The 25,189-nt window shown below is 45.7% G+C and overlaps 1 protein-coding gene and 1 pseudogene across 1 annotated transcript in view; both read left to right on the top strand.

The window, feature by feature from the left end:
• Positions 1-25,189, top strand: part of LOC134908938 (cytochrome P450 2K6-like) — a 183,973-nt gene that overhangs the window by 51,676 nt on the left and 107,108 nt on the right. The window contains exon 3 of the mRNA XM_063915200.1: positions 1,355-1,517. Within this exon, the coding sequence (XP_063771270.1) occupies positions 1,355-1,517 (163 nt within the window). The remainder of the gene's footprint in view (positions 1-1,354; positions 1,518-25,189) is intronic.
• LOC134912664 (5S ribosomal RNA) lies at positions 10,154-10,273 on the top strand (annotated as a pseudogene).

Consider the following 25,189-nt stretch of genomic DNA (forward strand, 5'->3'; position numbering starts at 1 on the left):
TGACCACTATATAGTATACTGTAACCCATAGCCGGACATGTCCAGCAGACCAATAATTTGTGGTTGGTCGTGGCTATATATACTGTAGTACTATGTGATTATCAGCCCGATCTGCCAATAATCAGCAAATCAGGCCTATCATTGTATAATGTATGCCCAGCATTAATACTTTAGCTCTCCCATTTTATCACTCTCAAAGCTTTGATAAATATTCCCCATGGCCAGAAATTTATCTTTATGGAAATGAACCTATCCAAATTAATATTACAATGTAATTAATGAGCATTTTGGAACGAACGGTCAAAACATGACCATTAAAGACCAGTGTGAGCGATTCTCTTCTGGTTGCATTACTATGCTCAGTTGTATGAACAGCCACACGTGTCCAAATTATGGGCCTAATTCAGACCCGATCGCTGCAGCCTGAAACTCTTTCTGTAGTGCGCACGTGCAGCGGCCGCACTGCGCATGCGCACACATGAGATGCTGTGATCAGCTCAGCCAGATTGACAGGCAGAGGCTTTCACGGAGCGGGAGAGGGTGTGCCAGCAGTGGTCTAATGCCGCTGGGAGGGCAGGCATGTCCGGACTGTTGCTGGCGCAGGCCATGGTGGCTGCGTGACGTCACGCGCAGCCGCTGAAACCCAAAACATGGCGGGTTGCCTGCCATCTCTGCAGGGGAAGGGGGGGTATGGCTTGTTGTGCTGGAAGACTAGTCCTGTGCTGGGCGTTCCTCCGCATGTTGGGGATTCTGATCGTAGATGTGCTAATTTTAGCTGAATTGGGCCTTATGGGGGTCATTCCGAGTTGATCGCTTGCTAACAGTTTTTAGCAGCCGTGCAAATGCTATGCCGCCTCCCACTGGGAGTATATTGTAGCTTAGCAGAAGTGCAAACGAAAGGATCGCAGAGCAGCTACAATTTTTTTTGTGCAGTTTCTGAGTAGCTCTAAACCTCCTCAGCACTTGCGATCACTTCAGACTATTCAGTTCCTGTGTAGATGTCACAAACATGCCCTGCGTTCGCCCAGCCACGCCTGTTTTCTCCTGGCACGCCTGCGTTTTTCCGAACACTCCCTGAAAACGGTCAATTGACACCCAGAAACACCCTCTTCCTGTCAATCACTCTGCGGCCACCAGTGCGACTGAAAAGCTTTGCTAAACCCTGTGTGAAACTACATCGTTCGTTGTAATAGTACGTCACGCGCGCGCATTGCACCGCATGCGCAGAAGTGCCTTTTTTTGCCTCATTGCATCACAGCAAATTAATGCAGCTAGCGATCAACTCGGAATGACCCCCAATACACAATAAAGAGTCACCTTTAATGTCCTCACTTTTGCTTGTTTTTCATTTCAGCTGGCTAAGAAGTACGGTTCGGTGTTCAGCATAGAAATAGGGTGTCAGAAGATGGTTGTCTTGTGCGGGTGTGAGACTGTGAGAGACGCTCTGGTGAACCATGCAGAGGAGTTTTCTGAAAGGCCCACCATACCAAGTTTTGAAAATCTAACAAAGGGTTATGGTAACCATTGCTTAACTGATTAACTTTTTATTTCACAGGCTACCAAAATATATAAGGGATTAAACCAAACACAAGCCATGCCCATTTCTAGATACAGTATACTACATGTGATGGAAAGTGTAATTGAAAAAGAAAAAAATTTCAATTTTGTAGCTACTTTAAAATCATACCTTGCTAAAAATAAGGACCGCTGGGGACTATCCTGGCATTGAAACACCAAATGTTATCTTGCACCAACCAAAATTCATATTTGGCATTTGAGTCCCTACCTTGTTAGTAAAATGAGAGTGAAGCACATGTTCAAATGTATGAGGTGCCACCGCTAATCTTATTTACACAACATTCATGAAGTTCCAATCAGTGGCGGATATAAGGGGTGGCGAATGGAGTGAATGCCCCCCCCCCCCCATCCTAGCAGAGTCTGTCCTTGTGTGAAGCTGTGCTCCGGCGCTGTGACGGTGTGTCCGCTCCTAGCACCAGGTGAGCAGTGGCCAGAGGGGGAGCTGTGTCCCCATCAGGATGCAGCGGGAGACAGCGCTGGGATCGGGTGTCTGATCCCAGCGCTGGTGGTACTGGTGGTGCTGCAGGGTGTGGCGATGGACGGCGCTGGGGTACAGCAACAGGTAGTGGCGTGGGAGCGGCACTCTTTGCATAGTGCCGATCCCGCAGCCAATCAGTAGCTCCGGCGGAGGGATTCAAAGGTTGGAGCCCTCTGTGAGCTAATCATGGCTCACAGAGCAGCGGCCAATCACAATCAGCACTCGCCGCATCATAGTCCCGGTTTGGCGTCAGGTGCCGGGCAGGAGCCGAAGAAGACGTACAGGATGGAAGAAAGAAGAAGGGAGCAGTTCCTGAGACTGCGGAAGAGTCCTGAATATGCGACCATCAAGAAAGAATCTATCCACCGCCGGCTGGATGCGGAGAAGAGGCGGCGGCGTCACTGGCCAGCATAGGACAGTGGCCAAAGACAGAAGTTGAGGACCAGGAAGCGCAGCAGTGGTGGAAAGCAAAAGAGCTATGAAGCTCCCCTTTGCAGCCTTCTTCAATGGGGCAGGTAGGCCCTCAGTGAGGTGCCCCTGTCACCCCCTTCCCCACCAGACCACCAAGGATCGAGCATTAAGCCCACGGAGCCAAATCAAGCACTATGCCTGTGGCGCACTAGGCGGGTCCTTTGGCCCGGGGCGGAGAGGTCGAGCACTAGGCCCGTGGCTAAGTTCAGGCCTGTGGGCACTTCAGAGGGCACTAGGCCCTATCAATTAAGTGTGGCCCCCGTAGGTGTATAAGGTGACACTGGGCATTAGGCACAGGTCACCCAACCTGCATCATGGTAGGCAGGCACTAAGCCCGGGGCTAAAAGTCAGGCCTTAGGCATGTTGCCAGTTAGGGGTAGGGTGGCCACTCTCAGGCCATTTTTTCAATACCGGGAATCGGGATGGAAAAATTATCAGCCCTGGGATACCCGGGATTGGCTTCTTTTCAATGTGTCCCTCTTCCTGCCCTGACCAGCCCAGACAACTCACCGCAATCTGGAAGGGAGGGGGGATGGGACACTTCATGTGAGATTCAGTGGCTAGTGCAGGGCGGCAGAGAGGTCCGGCGGCTGGGCGGCCAGTGCGGCGGGGAGGTCCAGCGGTTGGGCGGGCGGCTGTGCAGCATGACCTCTGAGTTCACAGCACGATGCACTCATCCAGAGCCAGGTGGAGGTGAACAGGGAGAGTTGGGCAGCGCCTGAGCATCCTGAGGACACTCAATGCTGCCCGGCATATAAAAGTTGCTGGCCAAGTTGCTGGCCAATCCCGATCCCGGGATTGCCCACCCTAGTTAGGGGGCACTAGGCCCTATTAGTTTGAGTGCCCACATGTAGGCAGGCTATTCAAGTGATGGAGATGCTCTCTGCAATAGGCGTGCCCAGGCACAGATGGATCCACGAATAGCGTGGCTCCATCTGTATAAGGAGTGACACTGGGTACTAGGCCCAGGTTACCGTAAAAGACACTGTAAAGGGGAGGAGTTGGACAAGAAAGAGGAGGTGCCGGGACAGGAAAGAGTCAAAGATAAATAATTAACACCCCCCCCCTAAAAGTAAAGTCTAGATTCGCTCTTGGTTCCAATCAGTAATGCACTGAAACAGCCCCCCCAATTTCCTTTGTGGTAAAAGCTAATGGGCAGAATGTAATAGCTTAAAAACTTGCAGCAACCTGCATATCGCGTCGAGTTGGCAAGCTGCTGGTGAAATGCATTGAGTCAAAACATTCCACATACCGCCTGCATGATTTCATAAAAGAAAAGCCCCCCCCCCCCCCCCTTTCAAATCAAAACCAGAAGAAGTGCTTACAGCCTAGGCCAGTGGTTCCCAAATGCGATCCTCAAGGCATCCCAATGGTCCAGGTTTTAAGGCTATTCATACTTAGGCACAGGTGACTTAATTAGTAACTCAGTCAGTTTGATTATACCATCTGTGTACAAGCAGGGATATCCCTAAAACCTGGACAGTTGCGGTGGCTTGAGGACCGCGTTTGGGAACCACTGGCCTAGGCTGATACAGTAGGTATTGGAGTCCCCTCCAATTTTACTATTTACTATTGAACTAAGAGGACCACTATAGCTAAACATTTGTGTAGTCGCAACCAGTTCCAGTATATATAGTGTCAGCAATGTATTACTTTTTACTTGTTTATTTTAATTTTATTATAACATTCAAGCAGTGGCTGCACCCCCAACACTGTTAGTCATGGCTGGATTAATGCTAGTGGGGGCCCCAGGGCAACAAATGTGTGGGGACCTCCACCAATAAGAAAAGGAATTTAATACCTACCGGTAATTCCTTTTCTCCTAGTCCGTAGGGGATACTGGGATGACATTACTACCATGGGGTATAGATTGGGTCCAATGGAGCCTGGCACTTTAAGAAAACATTAGTGTGTGCTGGCCCCTCCCCTCTATGCCCCTCCTAGCACACTCAGTCTAGGAAATAAGGATAGCAGTGCTAACCAGAACAGAGGAAAGCAATGCTAACTACAACAAAGGATAGCAACGCTAACCAACATGAATAGGGACAGCAACAGCAGACCCAAACAAGAACACTTACAACCAGGTAAGCAGGAACACGAAGCACTGAGGCGGGTGCCCAGTATCCCCTATAGACTAGAAGAAAAGGAATTACTGGTAGGTATTAAATTCCTATTTTCTCTTACATCCTAGGGAATACTGGGATGACATTAGTACCATGGGGAAGTCCCAAAACTCCCAGAATGGGTGGGCAAGTGCGAGACCCTTGCAAAACCGCCTGACCAAACTGAAGGTCATCTCTGGCCAAGGTATCGAACCTATAGAACTTCACGAACATGTTCGAACCAGACCAAGTAGCTGCACAGCACAACTGTAAGGCCGAAACACCCCGGGCAGCCGCCCAGAAAGAACCCACCGACTTGGTGCAGTGGGCCTGAATAGAACTTGGCAGCAGCAAAGCTGTCGAAGAATAGGTTTGTTGAATGGTCAACCTGAGCCAATGAGCAATGGACATCCAATTTTGGCAGTGTCATAAAGGACAAAAAGCGAGTCAGACTTCCTGTGATGAGCGGTCCTCTTGACGTAAATTTTCAAAGCTCTCACCACGTCCAAGGACTTTGGAGCAACCAATGTGTCAGACAGTATCAGAACCACTATTGGTTGATTAATGTGAAAAGCCGATACCACTTTAGGCAAAAACTGTGGGCGAGTTCTGAGCTCCACCCTATCCTCGTGAAAAATCAAATATGGGCTCTTACAGTATAAGGACCCCAATTCTGACACACGTCTTGCAGAGGTTAATGCCAGTAACATGACAGTATTCCAAGTCAGATACTTCAAATCCACCCTTTGTAAGGGCTCAAACCAGTTAGACTGGAGAAAATACAAGACCACATTGAGATCCCATGGAGCCGTGGGAGGGACAAAGGGTGGTTGAATACGGAGAACACTTTTAAGGAACGTCTGTACTTCCAGAAGAACCGCCAGCTATTTCTGGAAGTAGATGGTGACATCCGAAATCTGAACTTTGATGAAACCTAACCGTAGGCCCATATCGACTACTACTTGTAGGAAGAGCAGAAAATGGGTAAGTTGAAACTCCATAGGAGAATAACTTCTACCCTCACACCAAGAAATATATTTCTTCCAGATACGGTGGTAATGTTTTGACGTGACCACTTTTCGGGCCTGGACCATAGTTGAAATAACCTTGGAGGGAAGTCCCTTTCTGGCTAGAATCTCCCTCTTAACCTCCAAGCCATCAAATGTGGCTGCAGTAAGTCTGGATAGACGAATGGCCCTTGTTGAAGAAGGTCCTTGAGTAGCGGCAGAGGCCAGGGCTCCTCCGAGACATGGTCAGGAGATCTGCATACCAGGCCCGTCGAGGCCAATCCGGGTCAATTAGAATTGCCTGAACTCTTTCCCATTTGAGTCTTTTTAGAACTCTTGGAATGAGAGGGATCCCTCGTTCTGGAACAGTAACAATGGAGCTTCTTGTTGAGACGAGAAGCCGTAAGACTCTTTTTTGGCTGCACTCTTAGGCTGATTAACAATGATCAAGATATAGGTAAGTATATTAAAACTTGACTGTTAATGAGAATAATTAAAAGCAGGTATCCAAAATTACACACACAAACATACAAATAACATAAATATAAAAAATATATCTAGCAGCACAATGGCTAGAGCTAACAACCCCTAATATTGGGAAATGGAAAAATGCCTGTTCTCATATGTGGAAATAAAGTGTCAAAAAACAAATAACATCACTATCTATATGTAACAGAACGATGGATAAACTGCACAGGCCAAATATTGTTGTAATACTAGATACAAAAGCAATAGCACGGTTTACTGGGCTAGTGGTCCAACAAAGTCTCCCCAGTTATAAGATATTAAATGCTGTGTGCAAAATAAATAATACGATATCAATTTATCCCTAAAAGGAAAAACGACCACAATGTCTGACGGAACTCTGGCTGCTGAACCTGTCCGGTGGGAGATAGGGAGGCCATGAGTCTGGGAGCCAGCTGCAGGAGAGCAGGATAGCAGATCGGAAGACCGGTTTCGCCCGCTAACGGGCTTGATTACTTTTGGATAGAATCGTGTGCTGCCCGGCGGGTTTAAAAGGACACGTCCGGGCAGTGACGTCTTGTGATTACGTGTGTTAGGGGGCGGTGTCCCATAGTAATCTCAATAGGTTCACCTGCACTGGCGTGCGCAGCACATTTTATTAGGAGGTGCACCATCGGAGGGGTGTGTCTAGCACCACCTTTTGGGCCTGTCTAGCACCATCTATTGATGGTCAACACATATAAAATGTCCACCCTTGTACCAATCCTAATAAAGCAGATACATTGTCAGATGTTGTGGTGTGCACCAAACAAACACCCCTGATGGCACTCACTGCAATTACACTGCTCCTTCTCAGCCTGGTCTGGCTCCCCCTCTCTTTCCCCTGCAAGCTGCAGCAGCTTACTTAGTGTCAGTTTAGTTACCGACTTGTGACAGTCGCAGACTAGTTACTGCTGCTGCTGGAAAAACAAGTGACGTGTCAATGCTGCTGCAGACCGCCTGCCAGTATTGAACTTTTCTTCCTAAGAGGAACGCTGGCTGCATGCTGCTCCTCATCAGTGGCTGGTGTTGGCATAGCATAGAAGGAGAGAGGTGGGAATGTGACGGGTGGGCGTGCGAGCATCACACTGTTTTTGTACATGGAGGTGTAGCCGGGAGTTTGAAAGCCGGTGGCAGTGGCACCCTTGATTAACCCAGACGCCCGGTCAGTAATGCAGTCCTGACAGGGTGCAGCGCAGAGGGGACAGTAATCTGCCTGTTCGGTGATTGCTGAATCAGGCATGTGAGATCGGGGTACCAGACATTAGGGGGTGCCTGTGCGCACCAGGCACCCCCCCTGCGCACACCTATGTTCACCTGACAGACACGGCTGTGCACGCGTAAGGGGGAAGGGGTGGTGCTGAGGTTGCCTAACTACGGCGTTTTGTAGAGGCACCGCTTGGAGACTGTGTTACGTTCCGTGTTAGACTATTAGAGTAGCTATAGTAATAATAACACAGCTCTGATACTTGGATTGGCTGCTATAATTAATTACATTTTTAATCAGAAAACTTATCAAAGTCTGTCATGGACACATAAAAGAAATTGCTTTAGTATGATACTTAAATGATATATTGAACGGTGTCGACAAAATAGACAAAACCCCTGTCAGGCACCACCGGGGCAGACATACAGAATACTGCTCAATAGGATACATTTGTTACAATTAACAAGTGGATACGAGTCAGAGTATATATCGGGATTCTGGAATATGTAAGTGGAAAAGTCTGTGTCAAAACAAAATAAAATAAATGTGTTTAAATTAAACACATATTATATTAATTAAATATAAATTATATATAATCTTAATTATATAGAAATAGATGCATAAAATATTTGGATGTTAAAGGATATATTAATTAAGAATAGAAATTAAGGTCAGGGACAAAGGTAATCAATCCCATAGTGAAGACACAATGTTATTAATGCCGAGATGGACCCATCTAAATGATGGGAAAAACTACTAAGCATCAAAGGTGCAACTATCGGTTCTTGGGGGCGATTGTCATTATAAGAAGTGAGCAGAAGGGTCAAGTTTAACTCAGTTGAAAAAGGACTCAGCTGCGCAATGGAATTGGAAACATGAAAAAAAGCTGACGTATGCTGAGATATATTATAAAGTAGAATTTAATATGACAATAAAAAAATTTCATACAATAAACCATATAATCTGGACTTAAACCTTATAGGGAAAAAGTCAAATGCCCTGTACTAGGGCCCTCATTCCGAGTTGATCAGTCGCAAGGCGAATTTAGCAGAGTTACACACGCTAAGCCTACGCCTACTGGGAGTGTATCTTAGCTTCTTAAAATTGCGACCGATGTATTCGCAATATTGCGATCACAAACTACTTAGCAGTTTTAGAGTAGCTCCACACTTACTCTGCCTGTGCGATCAGTTCAGTGCTTGTCGTTCCTGGTTTGACGTCACAAACACACCCAGCGTTCGCCCAGACACTCCCCCGTTTCTCCAGCCACTCCTGCGTTTTTTCCGGAAACGGTAGCGTTTTCTGCCATACGCCCATAAAACGCCGTGTTTCCGCCCAGTAACACCCATTTCCTGTCAATCACATTACGATCGCCGGAGCGATGAAAAAGCCGTGAGTAAAAATACTATCTTCATAGCAAAGTTACTTGGCGCAGTCGCAGTGCGAAAATAGCGCATGCGCACTACGCGGAATTTCACTGCGATGCGATGAAAAATACCGAGCGAACAACTCGGAATGAGGGCCTAGATATCAGATAAAACAAGCACTTGTGATGTGAGCGGTAACAATATGCAATATTTGTATCCAACAAATAGAAATAGTATCTTATCCTGGATATGAATAAAATGTTATAATGTAGAGTAGTTCATAGGTTTTGGAAAGGTAACTGCAGTCCCATGAATGTTTTTAATATGGCTCCGCTATGTAGAAATACTCCGATGTCAGATAAAGTAAAAATTACCTCTCCCGTGGGCTGGTTTCTAACCGAGCGTCCTCGGTTAGATTGTCCTGTGTTGCCCACCACGTAGCTGTCACTGGGAGGGAGAGTGCAGGGCTTGCAGTGGGAGGAGTCCTACACAAAGACGCTGCTGGAAGTATAAAGGAGCCGCTGTGGAGACTATATTGCCAATGCCGCTCGGCGGGACTCGATGTTAGCTGCGGCGTACAAAGAATGATGAGCCGCTGCAGGGGCTGTAAGGCCAATATTGGTCTAGTAATATAGATGAAAGTGCTAATCGTGCAAAATGCTTGTTAGGCAGAGTGTAAAAGTCCAGTAGGTAAAAAGGAATTGAGGAGTCCTGACCGGTTTCGTCACGCTCCACGTGACTTTCTCAAAGGTGATACTCACATCACAAGTGCTTGTTTTATCTGATATCTAGTACAGGGCATTTGACTATTTCCCTATAAGGTTTAAGTCCAGATTATATGGTTTATTGTATGAAAAAATTTTTATTGTCATATTAAATTCTTTTTTATAATATATCTCAGCATACGTCAGCTTTTGTTCATGTTTCCAATTTCATTGCGCAGCTGAGTCCTTTTTCAATCGAGTTCCCTTAAATCAGGCAATTACACAGTGCCTACACAGCAGCGCATTGAAATTGTGGAATTGTTCTATAGAATATTATATTACGAGGCGCTTTTAGCAGTTTTTGTTTGTTCAAGTTTAACTCAATCATTGGGGTGCCATCATGGTCTTGACAGTAAACTAGAACACCAACCTATAGAAAAAGGTATCATTGCAGTGTGTGTGATGTGTGTTCAGACCCGCTCTGTAACATAATTGTGGAGGAATGTGTGTATGGACCCACTCCCGCACATTAATAGTAACGTGTGTGCCCTGTAACGCGTGAGATAAAATGCTACAGTGGAGAAAACAACTAGACCGGGTGAAATACTCCAGTCTCATCTCCACCTAATGTTGGCAGCAGATCCACCTTTATTCTATTTTCTCACTTTATCTGGTACAAATCATTTCCTTATAGTGATCTCTCAACAGTGATCAGGGAGCTGATGCATTCAGACAACCTACTATCATACCACACTGTAAGACGCCCAGTACTGTCCGATCTTGGAAGCTAAGCAGTGTTGGGTTTGGTCAGTACTTGGATGGGTGACCGCCAGGGAATACCGAGTTTAGTAGAACTCTCTATTTAGCCCCTTATTCCTTGCCTAACACTGACAGCAGAATCACTGCTCTTATCTTCCTTCAATCTATTCACTTTTCTACATTGCTATTTGTCTGGCACAAAAAGCTATCCTTTGTGATTTTGGGGGCTGAACTAACTGGCACAAATCCAGTGCCTCTATTTTTGATACCAGCTTGTGGAATTGGCAGCTTTGGTCTCATAACTCAATTTAGGATCATACATCCTATCATCATTGAAGACCAAAGATATTTTTTTTTATATTTATGTTATTTGTATGTTTGTGTGTGTAATTTTGGATACCAGCTTTTAATTATTCTCATTTAAAAGTCAAGTTTTAATATACTTACCTATATCTTGATCATTGTTAATCAACCTAAGAGTGCACCCAAAAAAGAGTCTTATTCCTTCTCCACTCACGTTCTACAGTACTTTTATTGACTCAGGGTGCACCACCACATAAACTTTATCTGGGAATATTCCCCCCGATTGTCTTATTTTGTTCTCTCATAAAATTTGTAACTGGTGCGGAATCTTCCCTCTTACATGTTTGAGATGAGAAGCCATCAGGTCTATTTGTGGACAGTCCCACCGGTGAACCATTTGCTGAAACACCTGAGGGTGAAGGCCCCATTTCCTGGATGGAGGTTGTGCCTGCTGAGGAAGTCCGTTTCCCAGTTGTCCACTCCTGGAATGAATATGGCTGAGATGGCCCTTGCGTTGGCTTCCATCCTGAGGAGTATCCTTGACACCTCTCGCATCGCGGCCCTGATTCTTGTTCCTCCATGTTGGTTTATGTACGCCTCCACCGTGGCATTGTCTGACTGCACTTGTATGGACTGAGTTTGGAGAAGATAGGATGCTTGCAGGAGAGCATTGTAAATTGCCCTGAGTTCCAGGACGTTGATTGGTAGTGAATATTCCAGACTCGACCACCTTCCCTGAAACTGAGCTTCCTTGGTCACAGCCTCCCAACCCCGGAGGCTGGCATCTGTTGTCAGCAGGACCCAAGAGTGGGTACTGAAGCGCCGACCCTCCACCAGGTGAGAGATCTGGAGCCACCATAACAGGGAGATCTGTGCCTTCGGCAATAGGGTTATAGACTGGTGCATCTGCAGGTGAGACCCTGACCACTTGTCCAGAAGATCCAGCTGAAACGGGCGGGCATGAAATATGCCGTACTGGATTGCCTCGTAGGAGGCCTCCAGCTTGCCCAGTAGATGGATGCAAAGATGAATTGAGACCTTGCGAGGTCTGAGCACCAAGCGGACCATAGCCTGGATTGTCAAGGCCTAGTCCATGGGGAGGAATACCTTCTGAGCCACTGTGGCCAGTATCATCCCCAGGAACTGAATTCTCATTGATGGTTCCAGGTGAGACTTTTGTAAATTTAGGATCCACCCATGTTCTGTAAGAAGGCGACTAGTCAAGTTGATGCTGTGTATCAGATGCTCCCTGGATGCCGCCTTTATCAGGTGATCATCAAAGTAAAGGACTATGTTTATTCCCATCATGTGCAATTGCAGCATCATCTCCGCCATAACCTTTGTGAACACCCTTGGAGCTGTGTAGAGACCAAAGGGTAAGGCCTGAAACTGGTAGTGGTGGTCCAGTATAGCGAACCGGAGGTAAGCCTGATGAGGAGGCCATAAAGGGACATGCAGGTATACATCCTTGATATCCAGGGATACCAGAAACTCCCCCTCCTCCAGACTGGAGATCACTGCCCTTAGGGATTCCATCTTGAACTTGAACACAAGAAGATCCTGGTTCAGGGATTGAGGTTCAAGATTGGCCGTACCAAGCGTCCAGCTTCGGAACTACAAATAGACTTGAGTAAAACCCCTTGCTGTGCAGTGGAGGAGTTACTGGAACAATAAATCCTGTTAGAAGCAGTTTGTGAATGGCTTCTTGCAAGGTAACTGTTGCTACAGGTGAAGCTGGAAAGTTTCACATTAAAAAACAATTCCTCCTCTGGTTCTGTGTCCTTATCCGGAATGTTGAGGACTTCTCTAATAGAATAAATCAGGGCCTCAACACCTGGGGACAGAGAATTGTCATCTTCCACATCTACCTGTCCTTCATCCAGCTCTGGTATTTCAGTATCAGAGTCAGACTGGAGCACCTGTGGGAGCGTGCGTTTATGAGAGATCAACAGAGGGGGCTGAGGAGCCTGTCTGTGGTCAGCAGCCTTAACCAAAAAATAATCTACTGATTGTTTAAGGGTCTGCCTTTCCTGTCTGACGGTAGCTAACTCTGAATTAATATTAGTAATCATGCCCTTGAATGATTCTAACCACTCAGGTTCCTGCATACTACTACCTTGTGAGGGTAGAGAACACTGGGTACATAGGAGAGACCCTTGTGAAGAGGGTGTAAACCTGGTGTTGCAAGAGGGACACACAGACTTTTTCCCAGCCATTCTTATTGCAGAAATTGACACAGAGTTAGATGAATAAACATAGTGCAGTGACAATACAGAGAGTGAAACAGCACAATAACTCCAGACAGCCGGTATGGAGTGACACAGGGAGGATTGGGACCAGCACACAATACCACAGGCAAAGCAGTGCTCCGCTAGGTATATATATATATATATATATATATATAGATCAATATGCATTCGGCACTCCAGTTAATTATTCAAAATAAATGCCCGGTGCCTTCTCAAATAGGGAATTCCCCTGAATCATATGCAGACATGAACGAGCGGCACTCACAGGACTTACATAAATGAATGGGACCTCAACCCATCAATTGCAACGTTTCGGTATTTATTACAACCGTCGTCAGGCTTTACAAACATGAACAGTACATTCTTACCTTTATAGCAAACAAACAACCACATGTGCAAAACGGTCACAGGATGTCCAGAGCCCTGCACGTCCGCTGACATCAGTCAGAACAGACCACACCAATTAACCCTTCACCGTGTCAAAACATTTACAGAGATCTGGAATACATGAAAAAAATATAAATATATACTGAATTAAAACAGCATAAATACTATTGAACATATGTACTAACACAGATGATTTAAGAGATACTCCCATATATAAATCCTATTACAATAATAAAGATATTTTTTACTAATATTTTTTAATCCAGTTATCATAAAAAACTGTTAAATGTCAAAGATTCATTTAAGCCATTAGGGGCTAAGGTGTTTAAACGAAAAATCCAGCGGGTTTCGCATTGCAGTAATTTCTTATTTCTATCACCTCCTCGTCTATTCTCTGGGACAAAATCAATCATTTTGTATCTTAGACTGGACAGATTATGACCACATTGTTTAAAATGTTTGGCTACAGGTTGTTCAATTGTTTTACCTTCAAGAATAAGTTTCACTGCACTGCGGTGCTGTGCCATGCGTTCTCTGAACGTACAGGAAGTTTTACCTATATAAAGTAAGCCACAAGGGCACTTGATATAGTAAACTACAAACCTTGAGGTGCATGTGAGACAATGTTTGATTTTGTACGCTTTACCAGTATGGGGATGAAAAAACGTATCCCCTTGCTCAAGATATATACAAGTAGTACAGCCCAGACAACGATAATTGCCTGGTTTTCTAGATAAGAAATTACTAGATCTATTCACAGAAAAATCAGAAACATCTGAATGAACCAACATGTCTCTCAAGTTGCGACCTCTGCGAAAACATGGCATCAAACATTTATCAGCAATTGAAGACAAATCCACATCAGACTGTATAATTGGCCAATGCCTTTTTGCACAAGATGTTAACCTTTTACTTGCTGTTGAAAATTGATTAACATAAACAATGCAATCCTCAGTCTTATTCTTATTTGTTTCTGAGGGTTTAATTTTAGGAGCTGCAAATGCTTTAATCTTTGCTTTTTGTAATAAGCTATTTGAGTAACCTCGCTCTAGGAATTTATGTATCATGCGATCCATCTGTATTATTTCTTCCTTGGGATCACTGCATATTCTGTGTACCCTGAGCAGCTGAGAGAAAGGTAACCCTTTCTTCAGGGGAGCCGGATGAAAACTAGATGCCATTAAATATTTATTACAATCCGTAGGTTTGCTATAGATTGTAGTGGCAAACCCAAAATCTTTTTTATCTACTTTAACATCTAGAAAGTGAATGCTATCTCTCTGAATATTGAAAGTAAATTTAATATTCTCATCTTTAGTATTAATATCCGTCATCATTTCAATAAAACTCTCCTTGGTCCCTGTCCATATAAGGAAGATATCATCTATATACCTAGTAAAAAATGGAATATTACAGCGATATTCACTGAATTCAAAAAAAAGTTTACGTTCAAGATGAAACATGAAAGCATTCGCATACGCAGGGGCCACAGGGGACCCCATCGCACACCCGAGTATTTGTAGATAATACTCTTTGTTAAATAGAAAGTAATTACTAGTCAAAACCATTTTCAATAGCTCCAAAAACAATTCTACAGGGGGACCAGAGTAAAATGAATTGTCATTTAACAGATCCTGTACAGCAACTAAACCCCTGTCATGGGGGATCTTCGTATACAGGCTTACAATATCTGCTGTACATAACCAAAAATCAGTCGTTGCTAATGTTATATTGGCCAATTTCTCCAAAAATGAATAAGTATCTTTTAAATAGGTAACCTCTTGCTGACTCACAGGCTGTAAAAAGAAATCTAAAAAGCTTGAAACATGACTAAACAGAGAACCCATGGCTGCAATAATAGGACGACCGGGGGGTTTTCTTAAGTTTTTATGCAATTTAGGGATAGTATAAAACAGTGGCACTAAAGGAGAAGTAACATATAGAGCTTGATAAGTTTCCATATCAATAAAACCTCTATCCACTGCCTGCTGTAACACTTCACAAAGCCTCTTAGCATATGTATTAGTAGGATCATTAGTTCATTTCACATATACATTCTGATCATTAAGTTGTGAATATGCCTCGCATAAATAGTCCCCAATGTCCTGTATTACAATACCACCTCCTTTATCCGCGGCACGAATAACAATATCAGTCCTGGTGGATAAAGATTTTAAAGCCAAATATTCACTAGTAGACAAATTGCTGACATGCTTCACCTTTTGTTTTGTGATGCTGTCTATTTCGTTAGTAAGAGTCCGTGTGTAAGCACAAATTGCAGGATTAATAGACACAGGGTCAAAAGTCGATTTAACATGCACAGGACAGTTAGAAGCTTTGACATTACTGCTCGTCTTATTGTTGAAGAATTCCTTCAGTCTTAACGGCCTGTTAAAACGAGCCAAATCAACTCTACTATCCAAACTGTGAAAAGAAGTAGTAGGGACATAACTTAAAGTTCCATACTTGCCTACCTGACCCTCTCCATGAGGGAGAAAATGCTCTGTTCCTGGACTTTCCTGGTAATGTATGATTGCCATCACCTGTGGTGAAACACCTTTCTTATCAATTACCTAGCTCACCACAGGTGATGGCAATCATACATTACCAGGAAAGTCCAGGAACAGAGCATTTTCTCCCTCATGGAGAGGGTCAGGTACACACTTACTTCAGATTCCCACAGCGGCTTTGAAGATAGGTTGTAAATTATTTCTTGCTCTTTGAAGGCTTTTTTCCTTTTCCTCTTCCTTTCACATTCTCTTCCTCTTCTGGTCCTTCTTCTACCAGGGTGTCCTTTTTTGCCCTGGTTTTGACCCCTAAAGGGATCCGACCTGTAACCTTACTAGTAGACGCTGTTTCTGAATCACTTTGAGACGTAGCACTCGAGCCGTCTGTGTCCTGAGGAAATGTCCTAGGTTTACTCTGATAGCGCGGTCGTCCTGGCCTTCCCTGATAACGCTGAAAGCCAGATAAAGAGTACACACGATTCTCTTCATAATCCTTAGACACTGCTGTAAATTTCTTTGTTTTAAAACTTACTAACTCACTTCGATATTGTTCAATTTGTAGTTGTAATTTTGTAATCCAACCATTATCTGTATCATTGGCAAGAGTGTCTAAATTCACTACGTCAAAGTTTTTAATCTTTTCACGAACAACTTCGAGTAATCTAGTAGCCTATAAAATTAAATCAAAGGAGGCTTTATTTAGAACGGCCACCCATCTGCGGCAAAAGGAGGGGTTGTTTCGTCCAATTGTTGGTGAGTTCTTTATTCTAAAGCAGGCTTGTCCAACCCGCGGGCCGCATGCGGCCCAAGTCGGCTAGTAATGCGGCCCAGGAGCAGCGCTGCAGCAGAGGTTTTTTTGTGTTTTTTTTTCGAGTATGGACACCACATGTGAGGCTGAGCCGGCCCCAGCAGGCTGTCAGCACATCCTGATTGGATTGCTGCTGCTGGGACCAGCACCAGCTCACGCCCTCTCCGCTGTCAGTCACAGTGTAGCCCTCCTCCGCTGCATAGCGGCACACGTGACTGAGCAGCGCGAGAGTAGAGGAGCCCAGCGGAGAAGTTGGTTGTACAAGAAGACGTAAGTGAGCGGGCGGTGGGTGACTGTCCGTGGCCGCGCCGCTGTACAGTGTCCGGGGGGGGGGGGGGGGGGAATCAAGATCTGAAGTCCTGCGCCGCTGTACAGTGTCCGGGGAAGGGGGGGGGGAATCAAGATCTGAAGTCCGTGGCCGCAGCCTGCGCCGCTGTACAGTGTCCTGTACAGACGTCCCTCCCGTAGTACAGCAGAGGGGAGCGGCGGACGGAGACGGAGGCAGCGCTGCAGGAGCGGTAAGTATGTGTGTGTGTGTGTGTGTGTGTGTGTGTGTGTGTGTGTGTGTGTGTGTGTTTTTTTACAGCTACAAGGGGCACAGTACAAGGGCACAGCAACAAGGGGCACAGTACAAGGGGGCAGCTACAGGGCCACAACTACAAGGGGCACAGTACAAGGGGGCAGCTACAAGGGGCACAGTACAAGGGGGCAGCTACATGGCCACAACTACAAGGGGCACAGTACAAGGGGGCAGCTACAAGGGGCACAGTACAAGGGGGCAGCTACAGGGCCACAACTACAAGGGGCACAGTACAAGGGGGCAGCTACAAGGGGCACAGTACAAGGGGGCAGCTACAGGGCCACAACTACAAGGGGCACAGTACAAGGGGGCAGCTACAAGGGGCACAGTACAAGGGGGCAGCTACAGTGCCACAACTACAAGGGGCACAGTACAAGGGGGCAGTTACAGGGCCACAACTACAAGGGGCACAGTACAAGGGGGCAGCTAGTGCTACAGGGCCACAACTACAAGGGGCACAGTACAAAGGGGCAGCTACAGGGGCACAACTACAAGGGGCGCAGCTACAGGGGTACAGCTACAAGGGGCACAGTACAAGGGGCGCAGCTACAGGGGCACAACTACAAGGGGCGCAGCTACAGGGGCACAGCTACAAGGGACGCAGCTACAGGGGCACAACTACAAGGGACGCAGCTACAGGGGCACAGCTACAAGGGACGCAGCTACAGGGGCACAACTACAAGTGGCGCAGCTATAGTGGCACAGCTACAAGGGGCGCAGCTACAGGGGCACAACTACAAGGGACGCAGCTACAGGGGCACAGTACAAGGGGCGCAGCTACAGGGGCACAACTACAAGGGGCACAGTACAAGGGGCACAGTACAAGGGGCGCAGCTACAGGGGCACAACTACAAGGGGCACAGTACAAGGGGCGCAGCTACAGGGGCACAACTACAAGGGACGCAGCTACAGGGGCACAGCTACAAGGGGCACAGCTATAGTGGCACAGCTACAAGGGGCGCAGCTACAGGGGCACAACTACAAGGGACGCAGCTACAGGGGCACAACTACAAGGGACGCAGCTACAGGGGCACAGCTACAAGTAAGTTTAATATGTTAACTATGTTTTCTATGGTTTTTTTGGATGATCAGGTATCGTTACTGTTATTTTATTTTATTTTAGGATTATTGAAAGTTTGGGATTGGATATTAGGATTATTGAATGGATTAGATCTTGGTTGAAGGATAGAAAACAGAGAGTTGTGGTAAATGGAGTGCATTCACAGGAGGGAAATGTTACCAGTGGAGTACCCCAGGGATCTGTACTTGGACCAGTGCTTTTTAATATCTTTATTGGTGACATTACAAATGGCATTAAAGGGAAAGTATGCCTTTTTGCAGATGACACAAAGGTATGCAACAGGGTAGACACACCAGGTGGGGTAAAACAAATGATTGAGGATCTAGGTAGACTAGAGGAATGGTCAAGAGTCTGGCAATTACAGTTTAATGCTAAAAAATGCAAAATCATGCACTTGGGTCTCAAAAATCCTAAAGCTAAATACAGTATTAATGGCACTATACTGGAAACTACTGAGGAGGAAAGGGATCTAGGAGTCACTATTTCAGATGACTTAAAAGCAGGTAAGCAATGTAACAAGGCAATGAGGAAGGCTAGTCAGATGCTTGGCTGCATTGGGAGAGGAATCAGCAGCAGAAAGAAAGAAGTAATAATGCCACTGTATAGGTCATTGGTACGGCCTCATCTAGAATACTGTATTCAGTTCTGGAGGCCATATCTTCAAAAGGATATTAATACATTAGAAACTGTACAAAGGAGGGCAACTAAAATGGTGCATGGCCTACATCACAAAACATACCCAGAAAGACTAAGAAATCTCAATATGTATATTTTGGAGCAGAGAAGAGAAAGGGGGGACATGATAGAAGCTTTCAAATATATGAAGGGTTTTAACAAAGTCCAGGAGGGAAACATTCTCCAAATGAAGAGAAGCAATAGGACACGAGGACATGCACTGAGACTGGAGGGGGGGAGGTTCAGGGGAAATTTGCGGAAAAATTATTTCACAGAAAGGGTAGTGGACAAGTGGAATAGCCTCCCATCAGAGGTGGTAGAGGCTAAGACAGTAGAGCAATTTAAACATGCATGGGATAGACATAAGGATATCCTTACAAAGAAATAAGGATCAAATAAGGTTAGTGATAAAAATAAAAACAAAATAAAAATAAGGGGCAGACTAGATGGGCCAAGTGGTTCTTATCTGCCGACAAATTCTATGTTTCTATGTTTCTATGTGTGGCCCAAACCAAATTTTCATCTTCTAATGTGGCCCAGGGAAGGTGAAAGGTTGGACACCCCTGTTCTAAAGCCTCTAGGAATTTTTTTATCTCTGTAATAGTCCGAGAGGGAGACTCCATGCAAATAGAAATCTACCTCTCGTTTCTTTAAGTTCATCAACTGTAAAAAAAAGTTGTTCATTAGTGTCATTGCCTGCAGCAGCAGACAGTTTATCCTTGATTAGAATCCTTTCTGCATCAACATCTGATAGACATAGTAGTTCTCCACGTGGGAAATTAGAGGTACGATAGCCCGTAGATTCCATGTTTCCCAAATAAAACTATTAAAGTGCCAAGTGCTGTGCAAAAAACGTGAACAGTACACCGTGAAGTAATTAGCCGACTTTAGAACCCTTGCAGGAGTCCACAAATGCTGTCGGGTGCCATAATAATTGTTAAGCAAACTTAATTACTTCCAACCATATAGATCAATATGCATTCGGCACTCCAGTTAATTATTCAAAATAAATGCCCGGTGCCTTCTCAAATAGGGAATTCCCCTGAATCATATGCAGACATGAACAAGCGGCGTAGCTAGAAATTTTTCTCCCCCAAGCCAAAAAATCCTTCGGCGCCCCCCCACACCCCCGCCCCACCCCTACCCCCCATAATTGGCACTAGTAAAGGGACAAATATGTGCGCGCGCCACCAAAAAGGGTGTGTGGCTTTATTGAAATGGGCGTGGCTTCGCGTAAAGGGGCGTGGCATTGCAGGAAAAGACTACCTTATACCCCAGTTTTGCAACCTGCACGCCCAGACGTTAGCCACCACAGGAAAGAACACTGCAGTGACCCTGAGACATTATACCACATACCACACAATGCCCGTGATATAGTATACCACACACTGTAATGCCCATTACACATTAAGTTCTACAGTAAGGCTTCCAATTACTTTTAAATTACCTGCTCGTTGCCAGGGGTTTCATGCTCTTGGTTCCATGCACAGTGCCAGGGGTTTTCATGCTCAGGGTGTCATGCTCGTTGCCAGGGGTTTCATGCACTGGGTGTCATGCTCGTTGCTAGGGGGTAGTGCTTGTTGCTAGGGCCATGCTCCCAGTGCCACATATGCCCCCAGTGCCAGATATTCCCCCACAGTGCCAGGTATATGCCCCCAGTGCCAGATATTCCCCCACAGTGCCTGCTTCCCCCCCAGTGCCAAATATTCCCCCCAGTGCCAGGTATAAGCCCCCAGTGCCAGATATCCCCCCCCCCCCAGTGCCAGGTATATGCCCCCAGTGCCAGATCTTCCCCCACAGTGCCAGGTATATGCCCCCAGTGCCAGGTATATGCCCCCCCCCAGTGCCAGATATTCCCCCACAGTGCCTGCTTCCCCCCCCAGTGCCAGATATCCCCCCCCCCCAGTGCCAGGTATATGCCCCCAGTGCCAGATATTCCCCCCCAGTACCAGGTATATGCCCCCAGTGCCAGGTATATGCCCCCCCCCAGTGCCAGATATTCCCCCACAGTGGCTGCTTCCCCCCCAGTGCCAGATATTCCCCCCCAGTGCCAGGTATATGCCCCCAGTGCCAGATATTCCCCCCCAGTGCCAGGTATATGCCCCCAGTGCCAGGTATATGCCCCCAGTGCCAGGTATATGCCCCCCCAGTGCCAGATATTCCCCCACAGTGCCTGCTTCCCCGCCCCAGTGCCAGATATTCCCCCCCAGTGCCAGGTATATGCCCCCAGTGCCAGATATTCCCCCACAGTGCCTGCTTCCCCCCCCCCCCAGTGCCAGATATTCCCCCCAGTGCCAGGTATATGCCCCCAGTGCCAGATATTCCCCCCCAGTGCCAGGTATATGCCCCCAGTGCCAGATATCCCCCCCCCAGTGCCAAGTGTATGCCCCCAGTGCCAGGTATATGCCCCCCCAGTGCCAGGTATATGCCCCCAGTGCCAGGTATATGCCCCCCCTGTGCCAGGTATATGCCCCCCCAGTGCCAGGTATATGCCCTCCCCCCAGTGCCTGCCCCCCCCCCCTTGTGTTGGAGGGACACGGAGCGCATAGCGCCTCTCCAGTGTCCCTCCTGGCTCTCCCCCGGCCGGTCTAATAAAGGAAGTGCCGGTTCTTGAGCCAATCAGAGCTCACGAACGGCACTTCCTTTCTTAGACCGGCCGGGGGAGAGCCAGGAGGGACACAGGGGGGCGCGTGATGTGCGCTCCGTGTCCCTCCAACACAGGGGCAGCAGCGGAGGGAAGGAGGGAGAGGAGACCGCAGACTGATATGCGGACGCTCGTCCGCATGTCAATCTGTGCAAAGTCAGTGGCGCCCCCGCAGCCCCTCGCCCCCAAGCCACCGCGAGGACTGCGGGGGCAGTAGTTACGCCACTGAATGGGACCTCAACCCATCAATTGCAACGTTTCGGTATTTATTACAACCGTCGTCAGGCTTTACAAACATGAACAGTGTTTGTAAAGCCTGACGACGGTTGTAATAAATACCGAAACGTTGCAATTGATGGGTTGAGGTCCCATTCATTTATGTAATTCCTGTGAGTGCCGCTCGTTCATGTCTGCATATGATTCAGGGGAATTCCCTATTTGAGAAGGCACCGGGCATTTATTTTGAATAATTAACTGGAGTGCCGAATGCATATTGATCTATATGGTTGGAAGTAATTAAGTTTGCTTAACAATTATTATGGCACCCAACAGCATTTGTGGACTCCTGCAAGGGTTCTAAAGTCGGCTAATTACTTCACGGTGTACTGTTCACGTTTTTTGCACAGCACTTGGCACTTTAATAGTTTTATTTGGGAAACATGGAATCTACGGGCTATCGTACCTCTAATTTCCCACGTGGAGAACTACTATGTCTATCAGATGTTGATGCAGAAAGGATTCTAATCAAGGATAAACTGTCTGCTGCTGCAGGCAATGACAGTAATGAACAACTTTTTTTTACAGTTGATGAAATTAAAGAAACGAGAGGTAGATTTCTATTTGCATGGAGTCTCCCTCTCGGACTATTACAGAGATAAAAAAATTCCTAGAGGCTTTAGAATAAAGAACTCACCAACAATTGGACGAAACAACCCCTCCTTTTGCCGCAGATGGGTGGCCGTTCTAAATAAAGCCTCCTTTGATTTAATTTTATTGGTAATAGAAGAGGCTACTAGAGAACTCGAAGTTGTTCGTGAAAAGATTAAAAACTTTGACGTAGTGAATTTAGACACTCTTGCCAATGATACAGATAATGGTTGGATTACAAAATTACAACTACAAATTGAACAATATCGAAGTGAGTTAGTAAGTTTTAAAACAAAGAAATTTACAGCAGTGTCTAAGGATTATGAAGAGAATCGTGTGTACTCTTTATCTGGCTTTCAGCGTTATCAGGGAAGGCCAGGACGACCGCGCTATCAGAGTAAACCTAGGACATTTCCTCAGGACACAGACGGCTCGAGTGCTACGTCTCAAAGTGATTCAGAAACAGTGTCTACTAGTAAGGTTAGAGGTCGGATCCCTTTAGGGGTCAAAACCAGGGCAAAAAAGGACACCCTGGTAGAAGAAGGACCAGAAGAGGAAGAGAATGTGAAAGGAAAAGGAAAAAAGCCTTCAAAGAGCAAGAAATAATTTACAACCTATCTTCAAAGCCGCTGTGGGAATCTGAAGTAAGTGTGTTACAGCGTGGTTTAATTCATACTTGCCTACCTGACCCTCTCCATGAGGGAGAAAATGCTCTGTTCCTGGACTTTCCTGGTAATGTATGATTGCCATCACCCAGAGCCGGCCTTAGGCATAGGCAGACTAGGCAATTGCCTAGGGCATCTGGTATGCCTAGGGGCACAAGCAGCTTCTGCTGATTAAAATGATATGCGGCATGCCTATATTCTGTGTGTAGCATTTTGTATGCAGATACAGCCACAGTCGCACACAGTATATAGGCATGCTACATATCATTTTAATCAGCAGAAGCTGCTTGTGCATCGTAGCCACATAGCAATGCAAATAAGATGCATTTTCATAAAAAAATAGGCACCCGACTTTAGCAGAGCTGCCAGTTGACTCACACCAGGAACTATATGTGTCATTATTTGTGTAAGGGCATTAATAATGTGTAACATATGTGTAAGGGGAACTATGTGTGTCATTATGTGTATAAGGGCACTAATAATGTGCGGCATATGTGTAAGGGACATTATGTGTGTCATTATGTGTATAAGGGCATTAACAATATGCGGCATATGTGTAAGGGAAATTATTTGTATAAGGGCATTAATAAGGGTTGGCATAATGTGTAAGGTGCACTATGTTTATAAGCACATTAATTATGTGTCATATGTGTAAGGGGCATTACTGTGTGGTATTATGTGTATAAATGCATTACCAATGTGAGGCATTATGTGTATAAGGTGCTCTACTGTGTGGCGTAACATATAGAAAGGGCACTATTGTGTGGTCTAATGTGAATAAAGAGCAATATGGTGTGGTTGTAATGTGAATAAGGAGCAATATGGTGTAGCGTAATGAGAATAAAGAGCAATATGGTGTGGTGTAATGTGAATAAGGAGCAATTCAGTATGATGCTATGTGAATGAGGGGCACTACTGTGAGGAGTAACGTATATAAGGGTAAAGTGGTACTACAGTGTGATGTAATGTGAATAAGGGACACTATCGTATGATAAATTGTGAATAAGTTGCACTACTGTAAGGCATAATTTGAATTGGGGTTACTATTGTGTGGCCATGCCCTTGCCAGCAAAAACACATACCTTTTTGGGCTGTGCGCCGAATTTGCACACTGTTCTTAATTAAATTACAGGGGGTAGGAAAACAAAAAGGACTGCTAAGGGTGGGGGGGGGGGGGGGTGATGGTGCTGGGAAAGGGGTGCAGGGTCAGAGGCGGAACTAGTGGTGGTGCTAGGGGGAACCAGCCAAAATCTTGCCTAGGGCATCATATTGGTTAGGCCGGCTCTGCCATCACCTGTGGTGAGCTAGTTAATTGCTAAGAAAGGTGTTTCACCACAGGTGATGGCAATCATACATTACCAGGAAAGTCCAGGAACAGAGCATTTTCTCCTCATGGAGAGGGTCAGGTAGGCAAGTATGGAACTTTAAGTTATGTCCCTACTACTTCTTTTCACAGTTTGGATAGTAGAGTTGATTTGGCTCGTTTTAACAGGCCGTTAAGACTGAAGGAATTCTTCAACAATAAGACGAGCAGTAATGTCAAAGCTTCTAACTGTCCTGTGCATGTTAAATCGACTTTTGACCCTGTGTCTATTAATCCTGCAATTTGTGCTTACACACGGACTCTTACTAACGAAATAGACAGCATCACAAAACAAAAGGTGAAGCATGTCAGCAATTTGTCTACTAGTGAATATTTGGCTTTAAAATCTTTATCCACCAGGACTGATATTGTTATTCGTGCCGCGGATAAAGGAGGTGGTATTGTAATACAGGACATTGGGGACTATTTATGCCGAGGCATATTCACAACTTAATGATCAGAATGTATATGTGAAATGAACTAATGATCCTACTAATACATATGCTAAGAGGCTTTGTGAAGTGTTACAGCAGGCAGTGGATAGAGGTTTTATTGATATGGAAAACTTATCAAGCTCTATATGTTACTTCTCCTTTAGTGCCACTGTTTTATACTATCCCTAAATTGCATAAAAACTTAAGAAAACCCCCGGTCGTCCTATTATTGCAGCCATAGGTTCTCTGTTTAGTCATGTTTCAAACTTTTTAGATTTCTTTTTACAGCCTGTGAGTCAGCAAGAGGTTACCTATTTAAAAGATACTTATTCATTTTTGGAGAAATTGGCCAATATAACATTAGCAACGACTGATTTTTGGTTATGTACAGCAGATATTGTAAGCCTGTATACGAACATCCCCCATGACAGGGGTTTAGTTGCTGTACA

This window comes from Pseudophryne corroboree, chromosome 4 (assembly GCF_028390025.1).
Source record: "Pseudophryne corroboree isolate aPseCor3 chromosome 4, aPseCor3.hap2, whole genome shotgun sequence".
NCBI classification, from domain to species: Eukaryota; Metazoa; Chordata; class Amphibia; order Anura; family Myobatrachidae; genus Pseudophryne; species Pseudophryne corroboree.